The 21,925-nt window shown below is 40.5% G+C and overlaps 1 protein-coding gene across 1 annotated transcript in view; it reads left to right on the forward strand.

Moving 5' to 3' along the window:
• The first annotated feature begins 946 nt into the window (after nucleotides 1-946).
• LOC139713139 (stAR-related lipid transfer protein 5-like) overlaps nucleotides 947-21,925 on the forward strand; it is a 75,064-nt gene continuing 54,085 nt past the window's right edge. The window contains exon 1 of the mRNA XM_071624890.1: nucleotides 947-1,240. Within this exon, the coding sequence (XP_071480991.1) occupies nucleotides 947-1,240 (294 nt within the window). The remainder of the gene's footprint in view (nucleotides 1,241-21,925) is intronic.

Consider the following 21,925-nt stretch of genomic DNA (forward strand, 5'->3'; position numbering starts at 1 on the left):
CAATGCCGTTGCAAATAATGATTGTTTGGGAGCATTGGACAAGTCAGTGGTTCGTGATCCTCCAATGCATTCTGATATTCTGCCTTTCTTCCATTTATTTTGTCGTACAGGGTAATGCATCTTTTTCCTTTCTCTTTTTAAATCTTTTTATGACTTTGGAAAAATCACTGTGAAACTGCTTCTGGTTAATTAATTGAGTGATAAGATTTCAGGGGACTAGATTAAACTCCTGCTGTCTTTGTAAGACAAAAATCAAGGCAATATTTTCCTACACCGATCTCTGATAAAATCAGTGACATTTCTCATTCCAGCACGAGATCCGAGAGCCGTCAAAACAATACGCCCCGTCCTTAGCTGACCCCAGATCGAGCCGCAAAAATGTGACATTTGTCCCGAAGGACCCAGGTCGCCATGGCGACCGCTAACTCGATTAGCTTCCGTTTGTTCATGAGAGACGTCTGGTATTCATTCAGGGGTAAAACGCAAAGAGGGAGCTCTCAGGATATGTGCCAAAAATCTCGGGTCTCCTTTATCCTTAGCGGCCTGCGCTTTGTATAGTTCCGAAGCTTATAGCTGCGGCCAGTTGTAGCGGGCATTTGACTGGCTCTCTCACGCCTTTCTCCAAAAGTTGTCCCGCCCCAGAGACATTGTACTTTCATTGGCGATATTCACGATTCACTGCGCGCGTGTAGGTAATCAAAAGCGTCTCTCTAATCTCTCCCTCTCTTTACACCAGCACCCAACGTAGGACTTCGGAATGTCCGCACTTTATTGAATCTCATCAGCGTCATCATTCCATGTTTACGTGATTACCACATACACCCACCTCGTGTGCGACAACTCCGCGCTCGCTACCTGCCGCTCTGTGATCCAACATTACGGCCAACCCACCCAAGGCGTTCCCAAATCGCGCTCGTATTAATCTTCATAAATTATGCTCGCCCGTATGTCTGCAGGAGCGCTGACTGGTCTGTGCCTCGCCGCAACGGGTATAGTACAACATCAGCGCCGTGAAAGCGACCAGACGAACAACCCGCAGCGCGCGACTCATAACTCTCAGTCAACACCTCGCTGCTCTGGAGAGAAGGCGCGTGGTAGTGATATCTCCGCGGCTCCATCGGGCGAAGGGAAGGGGACATCGGCAGGCCCAGCCATGGACTTCAACGAACAGGCCGACGAGGTCGCTAAAAGGGCGCTAGAGATTTATAACGACACCGACTGGAAAGTTGCACGCTCCACGGTAAGTTGAACCGACTCCTCGTTCCATCATAGGATTTCTCCGTTTAGATGTCATACTCCTTCACCCTTCTCCTGAAGTATAGTTACTGAGATAAGAGCTTGTACGGCCTTTTTAACTTCTCTCATCCATGAAACTTTGTTGACAACATGTGCGAGGCTATCAACACCGGATGATGGTGTTACGAATGGTATCAGGTTAGGTTGCCCTCTGAACTAACTTTGATACGCGTCGGTTTAGGTTACTAAGCGATGAGGTATAGTCGTTTGAAGATCGTTCATGATGATGGTAATGCTGATGATGATGATATTGATGATAATGGGTGATGCTGTATGTGATCAAACGATAATTCTGCAATCACTCATCGCAATAATGATGATTATGACAATGATGAAGATGAGGAGCATGATGGTAACATAACGTCACATTTTCAATTTTACCTTCATCATCATGATAAAACGATATTCAACAAACAAGAATACTGATAACGACTTAATCTGACTACTAAAGTAGTCGTCACGATCGCTGTTCCAATAATCAAATCAAGCTATTTGCGTGCTGTATTGACATGTGGATGTTCGCGCTCTCGCACATGAGTATGATGTCTAGAGATGGCAGACCAGTGAAACGATAACAGAGCGACAACGTGACAAGTTAGTAATCTGGTGTCGTCTGCAAAATGTATTACCTTGTGATAAGGGCTTACTTTATATCAGGGGGTATCTCAGTTAGGAGACAGCAAGACGGTGTGGGAGTGTATTGGAGAGAGTAAGCGTTTCTTCGTGATGTGGGTGCATGTGCTGATTATTGCGACGTTGCAAAGGAATACTTTAGTCAAGGGCTATAAAGGTAAGAGTTCTCCACTTGTGATTATACACAAACGAATGTGAGAAAGTTGTTGTCCGTGTATAGGCCTAATGAAATGGTGTGATTTAACGCGTTGTGAATATTAAGTCAGTATTGGTGATAAAGCAAGAAAAGAGCTTTGTTACTGTTCATTGAGGTAAATGTGAGTGCAATTTTTCTCGTCTGTGGTGGTTCCATAATAAACTTTGAACAAAGTCTTTGAGCTGCCGAAAAAGATTCGCCGATTTGTTGGTTTTCCAACGACAGCATGTTCATTTCTTCCTCATCATCTCGCTCTATGTCTGTCTGTTTGTCTATCTGCCTATCTCTATCTATCTATCCATCCATCTATCTATCTATCCATCTATCTATCTATCTATCTATCTATTTATTTATCTATCTATCTATCTATTTATCTATCTATCTATCTATCTATCAATCTATATATCTATCTATCCATCTATTTATCTATATATCTATCTCTCCATCTATCTATTATCGATCTATCTATCTATTTATCTGTCTGTCTATCTGTCTGTCTATCTGTCTATCTATCTATTTATCTATATCTATCTATCCATCTATCTATATATCTATCTATCTATCCTTCTATTTATCTATCTATATGTCTATCTAGCTATTATCTATCTATCTATCTATCTATCTATCTATCTATCTATCTATCTATCTATCTATCTTTCTCTGATCACTCTGTCTCTACTTTCTCTATCTCGGCCCTCCCTTATCAACCTTGTTGGATGTCATTTACGATGTCACTCTCATCTCGTTTCTAAATTATGTCTGCGCATGTCCTTCAATTTCTCGCGCGCCTTTTCCGTGCGTTCTTCGTGATCGTGTTAATCGACGACAGAGGCTGATGAGCGTGACAAATGAGGGAATCACACCTTATCGTACAGGTCCTCTCGTGTGTGCCACAAGGTCGCATCTTGCGGATGATCCACTATAATTCTATAAGACGACGCGTGACTTTGTTCTTGTAAAGTGTCAAAAGAATTGTGTTACGTTGTTCCGGTTTGAAAAAATCAAAGCTTCATGCATGTTGTATTCCTACATTCTACCGGTGTCTATGAGTATGACATTATGTAAAGACTAAGCTATGAATAAAAGCTGCATAATAATGAAATTGACCATCAAATGCTTCAAAAGTGAAAATATATAACTTACTGCATTTACGATATTCTCAAAAGCAGTAGTGTTGCAATGAACCCATATCCGGTTTCAGCATAGGGATACTTTTTTTTTCTCATAGTTTAGCTTTATAGTTTGCCAGCAAGACTTTCAAAACATTTGTGTGCTGGAAAGTAGGCCTATCTGTAAAGACATGATTGTAGGCCTACATGTCAGTTTGCACTGCTCGACAGTAATTACCATGAGAATATTAAAACTTAAAGACAGTACTAGACGGCGTCTCTAATTATATTTTGCTTGTCTAAGGCTAGAATTCCATTTCCACAAATATTGTGTCCACAAAATAACAATCTTGGATCTAGCATTCACAGATGTGGTTCTGAATAGCAAGCCTTGCTCTCTTAGTATTATTTATCTTTTTTTTTTGTTTACAGATTTGCGACATCTGCGCGGACTTGTTTCATTTTATGGTGTTTAAAAATACGACCCATTTATAACTGTCAATATTCTGATTCATCGCAAAACATAAAAACAACCTCTGTCACCAACAGATCTTGTCTGTCACTCAGAAACCGTTTCGATGCTAATTCGAACGAACTTTTAGAAAGGTTAGAACGACTGTCACGATACGAAACTGCTCGAAAGAGCTATCTTTGTTGACGTTCTGCAAACGTAAAAGAGTCACGTGAAAATAATTTGATTTGTTTACATCACTTTCCCTTCTGTAGTGCTGCATGGAATACTGCGGAGTATCGCGGGAGGGAGGGAGGGAGGAAGGGAGGTGGAGTGTGGAGGCAAGGGGGTACGAGAGAGAGACGAGAATTATAGGCCTAGAGATTACATTGATACAAGATGAGGCGTACAAATCACATAATTGCGTGATCTAGGAGAAAATGACTCACTTCAAATTCTCGTCGAGCGAGGGTTTGAGGTCTCCCCTTTGAAGGCCGGTGTAATTATGCTCTTTCAGATTAGTTGACACAGAGAGCAGCGCGGGGTTGGATTTCATTTTGGTCGGCATTAATTGTCGCATTAGTGAGAACAAACTCATCGTTAATGACTGTGATTGATAATAAATTATAATCCTCTTTACATCGTTTGCCAGGGAAAAAAAAACTTAACAGGTAAATTAAGTGCAGAAATTATATCTAGCTCGGGTCGCTGATAAAAGTACATTGTAGAAATGCAATTTTTAAAACTGATTTTGCTTTTAACAAGACTGCACACCGCGGAAAAACTAAAAACTTTTGTAATCGCCTAACTTAAATTAGCTACATATAATACACTGGCATGACTCATAATATCAATTTAGTTGGAGACTTACAGACAAACAAACAAACAAACAAACAAACAGACGTATCGAGGCATCAGAAAGGTATTAAAGCCAGCAAATACCTGAATCATGACGTATCCTGTCGGCCAGACATCTTTAATCTTGTGGAGAGATTATTCACATCTCAAAATATATCGGTTATATATTTCTACCATTTGCAATGCTGTGAATATGATAATTTATGCATGCACAAGCATTTTGCGGGAGAGCATCGAAAATGTGCTAAAAAAAAACAGAGGCTAGGTTAATCGTCGCTCGCATCGCACTAGAGATGAAGGCTACACGGGAGAATACATGGGAAGGGTGTTATGATTATCCTCCAGGGGTGTTCTATTCCAACAAACACGGGTATAGTTATGATAATCAATTGACGTCTGCAGGCGCTATATGGATGTGTCAATTTGTGAGGGGAGCAATTCCAAACGAGCTGTGAAAATCGTTTTCCACAACCATCGTCTCGCTGATAACATCGGGATGAATACGGGCTATTTTTTGCGCAGACGTTTATAAAGGAGTTAGCCAAGAACAAACAAGTAATGAAATCAATCTTCCTGGAAGTACAAATTGCATTGCCAACGCTGATGCGTGTTTCCTATCAAGCTGAAATTAAAGAGGGAAAAAAAGAATGAAACAATAGGAGCATGAAGAATGACGTTTCTTGCAGCAGTCCATGGACAGATACATTCGAAATTATTGGAACATGACACAATCTAGTCTGCACAAAATTTGGCCGTGGTTTCGCAGGAATCAGAGAACTGGCAGTACGTCATCAAATACATTATTCCTCATATCCCTGCATTGTACCTCTGAGATAGGAGATCGCAGCTATAATATGACGAGTTTAGCTTGCTTCAGATCTGCGCGCATCGTGGTCGTTTGACCCAGAGCAAGTTTGCTCAGATGCTAACAACACACACACAGCCATCGCATTGTCCGGGGAAGCCCCTATTATCAATTGGCAACGACCGGCGATCACGTGTTTCCGAACAATAAAGAAAAGAATAATATAAGAAACAAAAAACAACAACAAAAACGACAAGGCGGAGAACAGGCAGGGTTAGAGAACTCGACGGGTTTTGTTCTCCTGAAATATACGCCTCTTACAAATCATCTGGCTTTTCACGGTTGAACTTCTCATTTATCAGAGAAGTCCCTTCCATGGATGTATGTCCAGGTTCTAGGCCGCAATTAAAGCGCAATCCTCACTTATAATTTATGGGATGACTGAATCTATTGATGAGAAAGGCACAATGGGGCTTTTCATAGAGGCAACTAGGGCCGAAGTGTTCACGAGAGAGCGCGCGACGCCTCGTGGCAGATTTGGCGGCATTTTGCCAGAGTGGCACGCGCGTTTGTCAGCAGACAATCAAACACTCATCGCCTTGGGTTCGTGCCGGAGTGATTTCACTCGTTGTATACAAATAATGATATTGAAAAAGAGATAATTAATTTCCAGGTTTCTGCTGATGGGATGAAGCGAGTAAAAGCAGTCCGTGGATAAAAGGACAAACATCCTTTCAAACCTGTGGTACGCACTGCAGCAGATACCAGCTGGCTAGATAAGGATGAGTGGATGACAGGCGTAACCAAAAATGTTGGGGTGCGCGGTTTTCCCTCCCACAATGATTAGTATTAACCCTTAATTAGGTCACTACTTGTTTAGATAAGACATTTCTTTTTACCCAAAATGACATGATTTAGAAGGGAAAGAAAACGGGTCTCTGTCTCAACGTGTATCATGGGTATCACGGGTATCATGGGTATCATGGGTATCATGGGTATCATGGGTATCACGTGAGTATCATGGGTTTCGACTACAATTGTATGTTCATCGAGGTTTTCTGTCTGTGTACCATATCGGGCAGCTCCTTTGTTGCTGTTTTTTTTTTTACTTGTAATCATTATTGGATGTATGTGTGTGTGTGTGTGTGTGTGTGTGTTTAGTGTGTGTGAATGTCAAACTTAAGGATGACGTCCCGGAAATTAGTTTATCGATGTTGCAAGTCTATCGATGTCTTGGTGCCGAAGTCAACCGCTTTGTTAAAAAAAAAATCTGATATTGTATCTTCGCTCATAATGTCGTAAGCATTCACATATACTGTATATATACACAGAATCTTGATCGAAAATTTTAAGTTTCTACTGTTTAACCCGTTAGCAGTGTGAATCGCAAATTGATACTGACTATTGTCTAGCGAAAATGCATCTTTAGATGAATATCAGCATGATTTCTAACTCCATAAATTCTACTTCTTTTCTGAAGTATGGCATACAACTGTGACACTTAAGTAGTTTATAAGTATCGTTTATTTTATCCATTATGATGAATCTCCAATTTATAACTTCGTAGCAGGTTTCGCAAAACCTAGAAGTTTGTACCATAATTATTATTCAATCAAGATATATAGTAAAGCTAAACGAATTTTATTCAAGGCTCTCTGCGTGGAAATATTTCATCTCCAAGGTCATGTATTATTGCATGAAAAATGCAAGTCAACACATAAGTCATAAAATCAAACATAAGTCAGGTATTAGCCAATCAGAATTGAGTATTCAGAGACGAATGTTTGATTTTCTGGCTTACGTTCGATCTCAACTGTTATACAACAGGGACCAAGTGCTACTCAGGAAAATGAAATTCTTCTACCATCGATTAAAGACATGCATCATGGATGTAATAATTTGGTCACATAAAAATATTCATACGGAAAGAGAATCCTTCCCGTATACGTAGCGCTATTGCTTGTTTCATTTCCATCCAAGAAGATGGCTGGATAGCCCATATTCAGCTGCAATAGCTGGTCTTCCATGGGATCTAGTTGGATGTCGGGTTAGACCACCCTGCACTTTGCGATGAAAATGAAGTGGGATCTTTTGCGTGCATGAGTTGTGACTCTCTCACACACGGGACCTCCACTTTATGTCCTATCTGAGGGACAGAGTGTTTTGCCTCATACTATATAGGGGACGGTATGATTACACATAACATTGCTCAGTGAGACCCGGGAATCGAACCTGGGTCCTTTGGATCGTGAGGCAGACGGCCGTCGCGCTACCGACTGAGCGAACTCACCGCCCTTGTACGTATACGTCACGCTGTTGCAAGTTCTGTCAAAATCAGATATCTGCATGTGTTTACTTATCCCATTGTCTCATTTCCCACTGTAATGGGAAGTGTGGCGGCTTGCTTTGTAAGTGATAGCCGTGCGGAAAAGTGAGTAAGCGCATCACATATGATATGGCAAAATATGAGTTGGTCGGCTGACCGCGAAAGACGTCTTTGGGTAATCGTCCAGGATATGACGTATTTCGTGACGTCGTGACGAGAAACGATCGCGTCACATGTCACGTTGATTTTCAAGTGATGCAAGAAGGTTTGTCAGTATAACAAGTTTTTGTCTGTATGTGTGTGTGTATGTTGTTGACTGCTACATAATTAGGTCTACATAATATACGGGAATTGACACCAAGGTCCATAGGGCAACGTCCTCAGAATACACGAGGATATCCTCGGTGTTCTTACATTGAGTCTTCTTTATCATAATACAAGATGCTTGCGATGAGCACATTACGTTGTTATATAGAGGGACGGAATACTTTCGTACTCAGGAGTGCAAAAGTATGAATGGATTTGTTTCGTAATGCAGACCCAGTGATTCTATGACATCATGGTGTATACTCTTAGCCGTTGTCCTGTGCAATAACAATAAAATAGTTAGCATAGGGGGGGGGGGGGGGCTTCTCTCAATATCTTGTGATGCACCTGACCACAGTATCAGATCACTGAACGCAGACCAGAGTACATACCAAGTCACAGAACACTGGGGTTGTGGTGGATTGGTTTCGAAGCGATGATGTGGAAAATGATCTTACTTGCCAACGGCTGTCGGGGTATTCAACCCCCAACTTCGCCCTCATTCTCCGGCTTGCTGACGTTTACAGCCACGTCCAAGAGTTCCCAGAGCAGTTAAGTGATTTGACATGAAATATAAAAAATGCCCGCCATCTTAATCATTATAAATGTTGGTCGTGCGATTTCCATCATCTCCAGCCGAGTAGTCATTTGCTTCTTCCTCCCATGAAATTACATCAATCGCGCGTTAAAATGTTTCAGAATTCTTGCTAGTCTTAGGTGTTCGCCACATTTACGCAAAACGTACCAGTTTCGTCACAAACAGGAACCTCTCGTTTGTTGTAACGTCGTTAGCAGGGAGAGACATCATTTGAATGGATACTCAGAAGTGCGGTCTCGAAGTCAAGACTAGTTCGGTCTTCTTCGATAATGAATGATATCTCCATAAACGCGTGTAATCTTGTAATTGGTCTGGTAGATCTTTGCGGAACGATTTGCTTGTTCCTTTGCATCTGTCTGGAGCGTCGCTTCATCAAAGGCGTCTGCAAAAGCCATCCATCTCCCCGGATCGCGAAAGAGTGCAGCGCTCTCGTCCATCCGTACGAACCTCCCGGAGCAAGCCAAGACGGATGGCATGGATTCTGGGCTGGGAGTGCGACGCTCCAAACACGTCGATGGTTTCCCAGGGATGACAAGATGCAAGTCTAGAAAGAAAAAAAGTACGAAAACCCCACTTGGCAAAGACAGCATTGTATGCATTTTTAAAGAAACCGGTCTTATTTCTGAAAATCTTTAAGAAGCCATTAAAACACATCTGCAAAATGCGAGCACGGTATAACCAAATCTATGCTCGTATTTTAAGAATCAAATAAGTACGATGTTCTCGTGAATGGCTTATTCGGCTTATTGCTCATCGTGGTTTTAAAAAGTACGAAGACATCACTTAGCACAAACAGCATAATGTTTATGAAGTTTTTAAGAAACCGCTATTATTCGTCTTTGAAATTATCCAAAAACACATTTGCAAAATATGAACACGGTAATAACCAAATCTCAAACGGAAGAACTTCTACTGATCATAATATTTCAAGAGCCAAATAAGTGAGATATTCTCGTGATTGCCTTATTTGGCTTGCTCGTCATGGTTTTTCCACGGGAGTTAGTTATCTGGTTAAAAGTTCACGGTCAATAAGACATGATTCAGATGGTTTTGTCGTTGGTGGGCAATTACGTCATGTATCTTCGTTGCCAAATAGAAATCTGCTATGCAAAATGATGATGATGATGATGATGATGATGATGACAGTGGCGTATCTAGGGGGGGGGGGGGGGGGGCAAGGGGGGCACGTGCCCCGGGCGCCACCCCTTGGGGGCGCCAAAAACGAAAAAACGAAAAAAAAAACGAAGAACGAAAAAAAGACGAAGAAGAAAAAAAAAGCGGGGGGGGGGGGAGTGGGGGGGGGGGGGGGCAGAAAACCAAATCAAACAAGATTACAAACAAAACAATGATGATGACGCGGACAAAATGACAATGTTTATTGTGTTCACACAAGAATTCCATGTTTTGTAAGTGGAAATACAAAAATTTTCGGCTTGCTCACTGCACTCGCTTGCCAAAATTTATCCAAACAAAAAGAGATAAGAACAAAACGTGATGATGTCTATTGTATTCACACATGCTATTTATATATTTAGCAGGCAAAATGTTACACGGAGCAGCGGCTGCAATTTCTTCCGCTCCGAAGCGATTGCCGATTGGATTAGAGGCGCAAAAAACCCAAATCAAACAAGATGAGAACAAAAGCTAATGATGACGCAGAAATATACAAATTTCGGCTCACTCGCTCGTACTAATTTAGAGTATTTTTGCAAGTCCTCAGTTTGTTGGTATAAATCGTTATTTATAAGGCCGTCACTTTATCTTGATGGGAATTGTAGGTTTAATAGGCAAAAAATGACAAGAATTCCATGTTTTGTAAGCTGAGATAAAAAAATTTTCGGCTCGCTCGCTGCGCTCACTCGCTAAGATTTATCAATAAAAAAGAAGAAGATAAGAACAAAACGTGATGATGACGCGGAAATATCCAAATTTCGGCTCACTCGCGCGTACTAATTTAGAGTATTTTTCAAGTCCTCAGTTTGTTGGTATGAATCGTTATCTATAAGGCCGTCACTATATCTTGATTAGAATTGTAAGATTTAATGAGAAAAAAATGACAAGAATTCCATGTTTTGTAAGCTGAAATACAAAAATTTATTACATTTAAATCACCCTCAAAAGACCCCCTTTAAGTGCTTGAAAAAGCATATCATGTGAACTTTTTTTAAAGTCACTACCGGGATGGGGTTGGGGTTGAACACTTTTTCAGAAATTAGGGGCGCAATTTTCGCGCTTGCCCCGGGCGCCGTTTTCCCTAGATACGCCACTGGATAATGATGATGATGATAATAATAATAATAATAATGATAATGATAATGATAATAATGATAATAATAGTAATCATAATAATCATAATAATCATAATAATAATAATAATATAGTGAATCAAATATGTACCATAAGTGTAGAATGTAGCGGTGATTTATCTTGTGTTTGTAACAGTAGATCCCCTTTCCGGGTTGTGTTTTGTAAAAAGACATAAATGTGTAGGTGTGTTTGGGGGGGGGGGGGAGCGGGGGGGGGGGGGGGTTACGGCAGGCCCCAGTCCCCCTGGCCCCTGCAGTAAAAGACCAATAATACAATTTGCCTCTTCTCATCATGGTGAGGGTGGATTGAAAGAAACTTATGAATCAAAGGATTAAAAAACATCGATGAAGTATCGGATTTTACTTGAACATTTTACATGAATGCCGGTTGAATAAGAGCACTACTAATGTAAATACATGTCTTGATAAGTAAATTATACTTTTAGGTTACTGGAAGAGAACTGTTTCCCCTTTTTTACTTGATGATTTTAAATTCCAGTGACTTGCTGTTTTATAATGCCCTGTTTGTTTTGAAGTGATATCGAAGGACCGGGTGACCTAGAATGTTCCGCAGTTGGGAGCTGCACGTGTTCTGACCAGGGAAATGGACGGAGTACCACAATGAACCATGAATGCCCGCCTACCTTACATCGACGCCGTTTGAAAGAAAAACATGTTATGCCGTTATACGCATTCAGATTGTGCCGAGGAACCAACATAAATATTAATCATTAATGCTTACCATTAATTTACGCTTATTAAAGTTATAATCGCATTTCGTACAGTGTCTTTGAAATGTTTAATGTTATGACAGTGTAGAAGGAGATCATCATCCTCACACAATTCGGTGATATCAGACTTATTCAACTTTATTGTGACTTGATTTGCCGCATTAACGTCTATTTTCGGCTCTCGGGATGTCGAAATCTATAGAAAATAAACGTAAAAAACTAGACCACAGCAAACGATTTCTCATTTGCTCATCCGCTCTAAGCAGAGAAGCGACATTGTGGATTTGATGGCAGAATTTCCTTTGGTTTGGAAGAACATTCAAACGTGTGTTGTTGGTCGTCTGCCTTGACCTAAAGTATAAAATGTCGCTGCTAAGTTTATTTGTATTTTTCAGTCGCGGAACAGAACACAATGGATTAATTTAAGACGAGGACTTTCGCCCAATCTCCGTCAGAACCCATCTGTGGATGAAAATTGATATCAAAACAAAAAATGTCAAAATTGCAACTTCACCTATATACTTGTGCGTTTTGCAGAAATGATGAGAACATAGTTCGAATCGACTCCCCTCCCTTACTCTGCATTCTTGGGCCTCCTTGTCGCCGTAATGTCTAAACTCGATCTTGCGCTGTCCGAGGAAGGAAGCTACTATTCTGACATATTTTGCCTCCCAAGTCCATGGAAATCGTCGTTTTAAGCCACAAAATGCCATCAATCACCCCAGCGGTATTTTGTTTACAACGGAATTCTGCTGCTTCTAATTTACGTCCAGCTTGCTGCAAACAAAATCGACAATACCAAAACAACAACAACAACAACAACAACAACAACAACAACAACAACAACAACAACAACAACAACAAACAAACAAACAAACAAACAAATAAAAGCGATAGAAGACGCCACCTCCTTGTCATGCTTGTCTTCTCATTTCAATCCTTTCGAGACCCATCTCTGCCCATCTCTGCCCATCTCTGCCCATCAATGCCCATGATTTTGTTTCTTCTTTTTTTTAACAGTTTGTGAATATCTCTGCTTGGTCTTTGCTTGTTGCTCCTGTTGTTGTTATATAGTCGCTTAGCTTCTACCTCTCTCCAGTAATCTCCTATAACGAAATACGATTCATCTGGCGATCCGACAATCGCAGATGCTGACTCCTGCCATCCGGCATCGCCCTGTTCGGCCGTGCGTCAAACGCGGCGGTCTGTCTCGTCCACGGCACAACCGGGTCAGTGCCACCGACATCGATCTTTGGCGTCGCCTTGAAGGAAGGGTCAGCTGTGGAAGACTGGACAGCACATTTCTTCTTTTTTTTTTCGCGAACAAAAGAACGTATTGCATGTGGTGTCATTAAAGGTGTACATGGAACTTTAGCGAATGATTGTGGATTATAAAACTATTTAGATTACTAGTAAGCCCTAATAGATTATTTAGCAAGATGCTTTCATCGTGGAAGAACTGCAGCAGTAGAAGTAGCCATATCGAGATGCCACTATGAAATCGCAGAAGCGAGTAAGAAAAAGCCGGATTTTTTGTTCCATGAATGTACGCCACATAGGCCTGAATATCTATACAGTTTTTTCCCCGATCATAAAGATGATGTCACGAGCTTGAAAACAATTTTAGTACAAGTGGTTTTATGTAAATTTAGTGAGATAAGGGAGAATCCATCTTTTAATGTGGACATTCTTGTCAGTGGTTCGGCGTGAATAGGTAATCAGGAAGACATAGAGACAAACGAATATTATTATATGCATACTCTCTCTCTCTCTCTCTATTTATACATTATATGATAATGATTGAAATGAATTATAATCACTATATAAATTTGTATATATATATATATATATATATATATATATATATATACACAATGTATATATAATACATGCATAGATAGATATAATTATTCATTATATATTAGAGAGGGAGAGAGAGAGAGAAAGAATTAGGAGGCATTATCATACGCACGCGTGTATGAAGACAGGTGTGGTGACGAGAATCCGAATATGTCACAAACGGCCTATGTGATATGTTGCTCTGAATCTCTTTTTCCCCCCCGGAAATGATCGAAATTAAAGAGAAGACGCAATCAAGACACATGCTACAAGCAGGCGTTGTCTTAATGATTTCAAAAGATGCCGCGAAGTTTGGCTTACATACACAAACCCCAAAAAACAAACAAACAAACAAACTGCAACAAAAACAGAAAAGAAGCGATGATTGTAACGTGATTCCTCTCCTCTATTACCGAGATGCAATCACGACGAATGGATTGTGAAGTGAGACTGCCTGCAGGTATAATCTTAGCGGGGAAACATCCTCAGAACATAATTTCGCTACATAATCAGATCAAGCCCTTCTCTCTTACATCCGGCCTTGAAAATCGGCGCTGACATTTCTAACGTTTCACGACGTTTTCCGTAACGCAAAATAATGAAGCGTTTATACTTAGTAGTTCTGTGCTGCATCGTAATCAAATCACTCGTGCCTGTTTCCATGTCTCAGAGGTTCAGGGCGCGATGATTCGTAAGTCTCCTGTATATTAGTGGAGGCTGTGTTTTGTAAAATGTCTGTGTTTTAATCTTCCTCGAAATTATGATATAAATATGCGCATTTTAATCAAATTCATATCCGGGAGAATAATGACGAGGAATTGCTTCTCCATCGTATTATTTGGGAGTTTGAAAATCGCCTCTTAATTCACTTCTTACAGCTGGTATAAAATGATGATTGACAACGATGTAGGCCTACATAATTATCCTCTAAGCAATGTGATAAAATATTGATGCAGGGAGTTAGATAGGATAAAAACGCGTTCATTCTTCCGAAGGAACAATTTAGCCTTCCAGTTCATGTGTCGCCTAATAATAAATTATGATGAATAATCGTATTATATTTCATTAGTTATATCATAGGCCTATCATGTGACATAAAATGGGTTTCACATTTGAATTAATTATCCGGTAAACACTTTTTGTCTGATGAAACAGTTTAAATCACGAAGATAGTGCGTTCTAAAAACTCTGTCTGCTTTTAAATCACTTAGATAACAATGACATTTACAGAGAACGATTTCATTTTCCCTTCTTCATTTTCTGAGCACGGGGTCCTGTGTACTCTGCAGCCCGACAGCGCTGTATTGTAGGTTTGTTCAGTGAGTGGTGTAGTGAGTCATCGCTTTACAGTAAGATGCCAAACTTACTGACAATTCCATTCCCCGGGCCCCAAATTCTGTTCGAAACGATTCTCGGTTGGTTTCACGCCTCTTGACAGGTGTTTGCTGTATGACTTTAGCGTTCTGGTCCTGCCGTAAATTTATTGTTCGCTCAAAGTTTTGACTGTCATTATGTTACACTTGAAAAGCCTAACTATACACATGATGTACGTGCTATCGCATCGATTTCAGCGAAGTTGATGCTATTTTTCTCGTACATAATATACCCTCCAGGCCCCTGTTTTATCAAAAGATATAATTGATTTTGAATTTCCCTAACACACAGGCTGCCATAGACTTGATGATAGAAATCAACTTTTTAATCAATTTTAACTCTTCATAAAACAGGGTCCAGGAGTAGTATTTTTCATTGATGTAGTGTGTTTTTCTGTGTATCAGTGTTATTTTGGGGAACAGGCAATATCCGTCACAATCTCACAAACAGATGATGTCGTAGCCTTACAACTCTACCGGTGGTCTGAATTGAGAATATTATGACACAGTACTTTTTTCATTTATTTTTTTATATGACGCGTATATCCATGCAACTTTCCTTTTCTTTCTTTCTTGTTTATGCCGGAGAATTACAACCGTGGAATTGATTAGCAAAAAGACATATTTTTAAATATTTTTCTTGATTCTTTTATTTTTTCTTAATTTTTTTTTTCATAATATTTCTTCATGCTTAGCTTGTTGGGAAAAAGAAATATTTTTGAGAACATCTGAAAATGTAAGCCAGGTAGATTGGTACGGTGACGACGTCGCCAAAATGTCATCAACGTGATCGGGGGTGAGAGATTTTGAAATGCATATCTATCTATCTATCTATCTATCTATCTATCTAACTATCCATGCATATATATATATATATATATATATATGTATATGTAATTATCCATCTATCTGTTTAGCTCTATCTATCTATCTATCTATCTATCTATCTATCTATCTATCTGTCTATCTATCTATCTATCTATCTATCTATCCATCTAATTTGGAGGGGGTTTTATTTGATTATCTGTTTGTGTGATGCGGTTCTACCACGTAAGGCCAACGACTTGAAGATGGAGTTTGGTTCTTCTTTAAGGTATTGTGGTGGAGTTTGGTTCCTCTTTAAGGGACAGCGGGGGAGGTGAGGGGGATGACGTGATGTGGGCAAACGTCTTCCTCAAATTCACGTCACAGACCGAGATTCAGCCCTCATGTATAGAGGCTACTTCCTGAGCTTTTTTTTTCAGTTGGAGCATGCTGTGCCCTTGCAGACTGATGGTTCCAAATCTGCGACTCTTTTCGTTTAAGACCACAAATCCTCAATCCTGGGGTCCTTGATTCGAATCCTCGCTGCAGCAGCAGCAGTCGGGTGACCCAGGGCGAATCCCGAGAAGGAAGCTTAAAGGGATGGTATAGTTTTGATCGAGATGGGGCTTCAGGTATTTAACTTTTTTTTGTGAGACATTGAGAAATCTCTTCTGAAATGTGAAAGAGCATACAATATTCTAAGAGCAATTCAAAGTTTATTTCATGAAAATTGGGTTTGAAATGGCTGAGATTTCCAGAAACAAAGAAATCTTAATTAAAGGTGACATCCACCATTTATTAGGACTACTTTGTTTTACTTTACTGTATGATGAGTGTTTGGTGAAAATTAACTTACTTCACAATTTCATAACTGCCCTAAATCATATTAGATTTTAATCAAAATTTCAAGGTTGTGCTTAAAAAATTTACTCTTCTAGACTAAAATTGGTCCAAAATTATCCTTTAAAGGGGATGGCTAGTAACCGATCAGTGGGAATCAGTGGGAATGCTGAGGGATGATTGTTCCAATCCTTGTGGGATTCATTTAAGAGTACATTATATACCTACTGTTGTGTGAAAATTATTTGCTTCAGAACGGTCTCATATTCAAGTAATGTGCAGATTAATGCCCCGTCACTGACCAGGGACGCTTACCTGGAAACATTAAACTGCACATTACTTGAATATGAGACCATTCTGAAGCAAATAATTTTCACACAAGAATAGGTATATAATGTACTCTTAAATGAATCCCACAAGGATTGGAACAATCATCCCTCAGCATTCCTACTGATTCCCACTGATCAGTTACTAGCCATCCCCTTTAATACTATCGTCTTGAGACATCACTATTGAGTTTATTTAAAAATTGATGATGCTTGTGCAAATTGCTACTCAACTTTGCTGAATCCCAGCTATAGGTTAAACGATTGAATTTGATAACCACGTTTCAAAACAGTTGTGATTCGTTTTAATGTATGAATACCCGCAACTTGTGATTGTTCATATTACTCAGTAAAGGCCTACACGTAAAAGGAGAGTTGTAAATCGTACTGACTTCTGAGCGTGTCCCAGAGCGCACTTTCACATCACATGTAATTCTTGGACACAACAATACAGCGGTGTGGCAAAGCCATGCCTGTCAGAACCATGCAATGCGACCTTATTAAAGCTCACACTACAGGTGGAAGCCGGTGGTAATTCTTCGACATGTTCGAGGACAGTTTGTTTCGTCTATGAACGTTGTCGCATTATGTAACTCTGTCTGTCTGTCTGTCTATCTGTCTGTCTGCCTGTTTCCCTTTCTCTTTCTTTCTCACACACACTGCAGCTGAAGGGTATTGGCAATGAGCCACAGACATCGGAAACATGCACTTCCGGGCTCTATGTTCACGACTAGTGAAGAGACGTGAATGTTATGTCGCTGGGTCGTGTGCATATTATGGCGGTATGGAGAAGCAGACCCCCCCCCCCCCCCCCCCCCCAGTATGCGCGCGTACACACACACACACACACACACACACACACACACGCACACGAACTCAAATGGCACACGCACACACATGCACATAACAACGTAAATTTTCATTTTAGCATGAAATTCCCTCGGGTGGAAGTGGAATTGATGTGGACCTTGTTAGCTTTAGAACACAATAGCTGATGGTGGCGTGGCAAGTTTACACGAGAGTTCTAAACCCACGTCCCAGGTGTTTATGCTTTCTGAAATGTCTCCTGCCCCGTAATATTTGGGAAATGATTTTTGCCGTTTCTCCTCCCTTGCGGATATAGAGCATGAGACACACTGGTCCGTTGCACCCCGATGAAACGGAGGACCATGAAAATTTTCTTTCTCCAGCCTCCAGGGCACTCGTTCTGTCATACTGCAAATAGGATCTTTCCGAGGGGAGCCTCTTTGACGGGGCGAGTGCCATTGTAGGGTTCAAAGGTCAAAGACGGGAGGACCTCGATAGAAAGCAAGCGCGGGGGAAAGGTCGCTGCAAAGATATGCAGTCCAAGGTACGGTAATCACTGTGAAAAAGGAGAGCGCTCTCTAGATAACAGCCCCACAGGTTCGAGTCTAAAGGTCTTGCCAAGAGACTTCGGTGTCCCCAAAGATAAACGTACTGTCAAAGTACATGCAATGAATAGAATTTTCATATTTACAGCAAGATAGATTCTCATATAAAAGTCCTACGTCCGGCCACAAAATATTGTGGACGGGCTTTCAGCAGATAACTTGATAAGATATTGCAAATACGTGAATGAAGATGAAGAGTTTAATCGTGACATTGTGAATATCTAGCCAAGATAAATTTGTGGTCCTGGCTTCAGTGATTCATTGACCTTCATTATGCCGTGATTGACAATGAACGAGGTCATTCATTAGGCCTATATCTTCAGAAATACGCGATAAAAAAAAAACATGACACTTCGAGGCACAAAGTTGATTTCCATCAGCATTTTCTCATCAGTGCCATCGGTCATCGGTAGAGTTACTAGAAAATAACAATAGAGAACTAATCGGAGGAACATAAAATATTGGCATATTTCTGCATCAAGAGAAGATGTAGGCCTACTGATTGGAAGGTTTGAGAGTTGCTTAATTGTGTCTTTGGATGTATGTTAAGCGGTAGTTGCACCCAGAAAGCATTTATCCTTTTTCGTAGTGTGCTTTGAGTGCAGATTGACAAACTGAAAGAAAACCCAATAATAAAGGTCTTACGAAGTGGTCATAGTATCTGGCACAGAGAGGGTTAATAATATTCATGAGCAGGCTACCACGAAACGGACAGCTTAACGCGTTCCTATCGGAGAACGGGGCAATGCCGAGAAGTATTACGAGAGCATAATCACAGTTGCCCGTGGACTCGAACCAAGGGCCTGAGAATAGAGAGTCCGTGATCTTATTCACTTAGCTACGGACGTAACAAATGACATCACCTCAAATGCAAAATAATAAGGTAACGATAGGGCCTACATCATTACAACGGAAAGCCCCATGCCAGTGTTAGCTTGTTCCTTGCCTTCCTGAAAACTGTACTCATAACAATGATGACGGTGCTCGAAAGTGACTAATATATGCCCCGTCTTAAGGCCATAAAACGCAGGTTAGTCTCCGGGTAGTCTCCGGGTAGCCTCCGAGTTGCTTAGGCCTAATTGTTAAGTTGGATGGATGTTACGCGGCAGTTGCACCCGGGTAAAGATTGTGTGCCATTGTGTGCTGCGTAAGAGTCAAGACGTTAAGCAATATCCAGATGGAATGGAGGCAGCCACAGACAAATAATCACACTGAAACAAGTCGTGAAGGTGTGGCCTATATGTACATAATGAAGAATAGATGCGAAAATGAATAATGTTTTCGGGAACTTCGAAAAGTGTTCTACTGCGAGTACTTGTGCTTGAAAGACAATCCTTGTAAAGGACATCCATTTTAAGAATGACATTCTGCATTGTAAAAGCGCACTCTCCTTGGAATTTTGTGTTACATTTTAGAACAGGAACAAAACCTTCGAAGTTTCGCCAGTCAGCATCCTACGCCTGAGATGTGTTCTCATATTCTCCCCGGTCCACAAGTCGCCCGAGTCCCCCCCCCCCCCCCCCCCCCATCTCCTCCCGAAAGTTTTCGACCGTGCATCTTGTCTAGAAATGGATTCGGTTCCTGAACCTTGCCCTGTCGAGCCAGTGCCGGACCGGAGGTTTATATTCCATTAACCTCTCAACCCACACACATTCATGTCTGTCCCCCGAGGTTGAATACATCTGTGCACCTTTGTCACTTCCAGGAGAAATCCACGTATTTTGAGATATCCCATAAGTTAGCCAACCCAAGTTTGACCGTGTGTTATTCTTCCTTCCTTCCTTCCTCTCATTCTTCATTTTTTTTTCATTCACAGACAAGAGACGGTGAAGGGACTTCTGTTGTTGTAAAGTCGTGAGGATTGCTTGTTTGAGAGAAAGAAAGAGAGAGATATATAAATATACATATATCTGTGTCTAATTTCTCGCCTCGGGAACATCCTCGGTTTTTGCCTTGGTTCACATGCATGGTCAGGCTGGCGGAAAATACAGAAGCTTGTCGAAATAGAGAAAGAGATGGAAATTTAACACCTGATTGTACCCTTGAGATAAACACATAAACAATTAGATAAATACACACACACACACAGAGAAATATAATGTCTGTATGTATTTATATATTCATATATTTATGTATATTTATGTATATATTTGTATATCTATATAATCATATGTTCATATATTTATACATTTTTATATAGGTAAATAAAAAATGCGTGTGAGTGTGTTTGTGTATGTGTGTGTGTGTATGTGTATGTGTTTTTAAGCTGTTACACTTTGTGCCGTGATCAAGCGACAAGCGCACACAGGAAATTCAGCTGCGGGTAAAACACTTGTCTGGTGTATTATGTCACTTTAAGACACTTCCTAGACATATGCTCAACACTTGTGACGATGTCGTTATTTTTTTCTCTTGCTTGCCACAAGAAGGATGCACCGCTCATCCTTTTACTTGTTGGCATATGATATTTTTTTTCTGCCTTATGAACAATGTTTTCTAAGAAACAGCTGGTTTGTGAGCCGTGATTACTGTCTGCGGTATATCATTTGTCCGGCTGCTAATAAGACAAGCAAGGTGGAACAATGCTCCCAGTAAAATTGTGGTGTATGGAGCGACATCGTTTGCGCGCCAAGCAAGGCTGCATGTCTCAGACGATTTTGTGGTGTAGTGAAAGACAAGATAACTTAACTCGCCAATCTTATTCAGAGATAAAATAATCAAATCTACGAGAGTCAAATTCGTTTTGCGGAACATTTGAATAAGATTTTATGTATGCTTGAAACGATATTCATCTGTTAAGGCGCTGCCAAAACTTTCACGACAACGCAATGTGAGCGTGACGTAAAACATCTTGAAGTGGATTGTATACAAGAATCAAAGCGAATGTATGCGGTTATGTTTCTTTCGATTGTGTATAAAATGCTTGATGATTGTATGTGCAAGTCCTTTAGAAATGTCAGTGTGCAAAAGAAGTAACACAATTAAGAGGTTGCTTTGTGACATTCACTTTCACGTCTATAGAAAATAACAACAACAACAACAAAGCTTCCCATCGGCATGTGACGTGGAGAGAATAAAAAGTATTATCTCTTGTACAGTATTTAAGGACAACGATCAGCGTAAAATTGTCCTCAGAAGATGTCATGGGGATTGAAAGTTTGATACACTGTTGTACCAGTCTCACGTGGTCGCATCTTGACTCGCTAATGATACCGCACTTACTAATTAGCGTTCTCCAAATCCGAGCGTTTGAAAGCTTAGTCACGTGACCTCGCGTCTGGTTTCCGTCTGGCGTTTTAATGACGGTATAACAGTTTAATTATGGCGTCATAGTCTGGCCACTTAAACCGACTTAATGACTTGGGGGGGGGGGGGGGGTGGATCAAGGTCAATAAGTATGTAACGACTTACATATTGGAAGTTACAAGGGATGTATTTTTAATTCCAGTGTTGTTGGGTTTTTTTTTTTCAATCTGCTGAGTCAACAGTAGTCATCTGCATGCTAATATGTTATATTGATTACTAAAGTACAATGAAACCAATCCAGTTTAGAAGTCGATCATCAAGGGAACGTCTGGGCCATTCCAGGTGAGGTGCCGGATTGTGCATGGATGGTAAAGGATATTCTCATTATATGTATATAGGTGGATAATTGACTGATTGGATTTCGAACGCATTTACCTAAAGGATACGAGTCCCATGTTAACGGTCCATAC

This window comes from Diadema antillarum, unplaced genomic scaffold (genome assembly GCF_040938485.1).
Source record: "Diadema antillarum isolate AM-2024a unplaced genomic scaffold, OU_Dant_1.0 seq00001913_RagTag, whole genome shotgun sequence".
Taxonomy (NCBI): Eukaryota; Metazoa; Echinodermata; class Echinoidea; order Diadematoida; family Diadematidae; genus Diadema; species Diadema antillarum.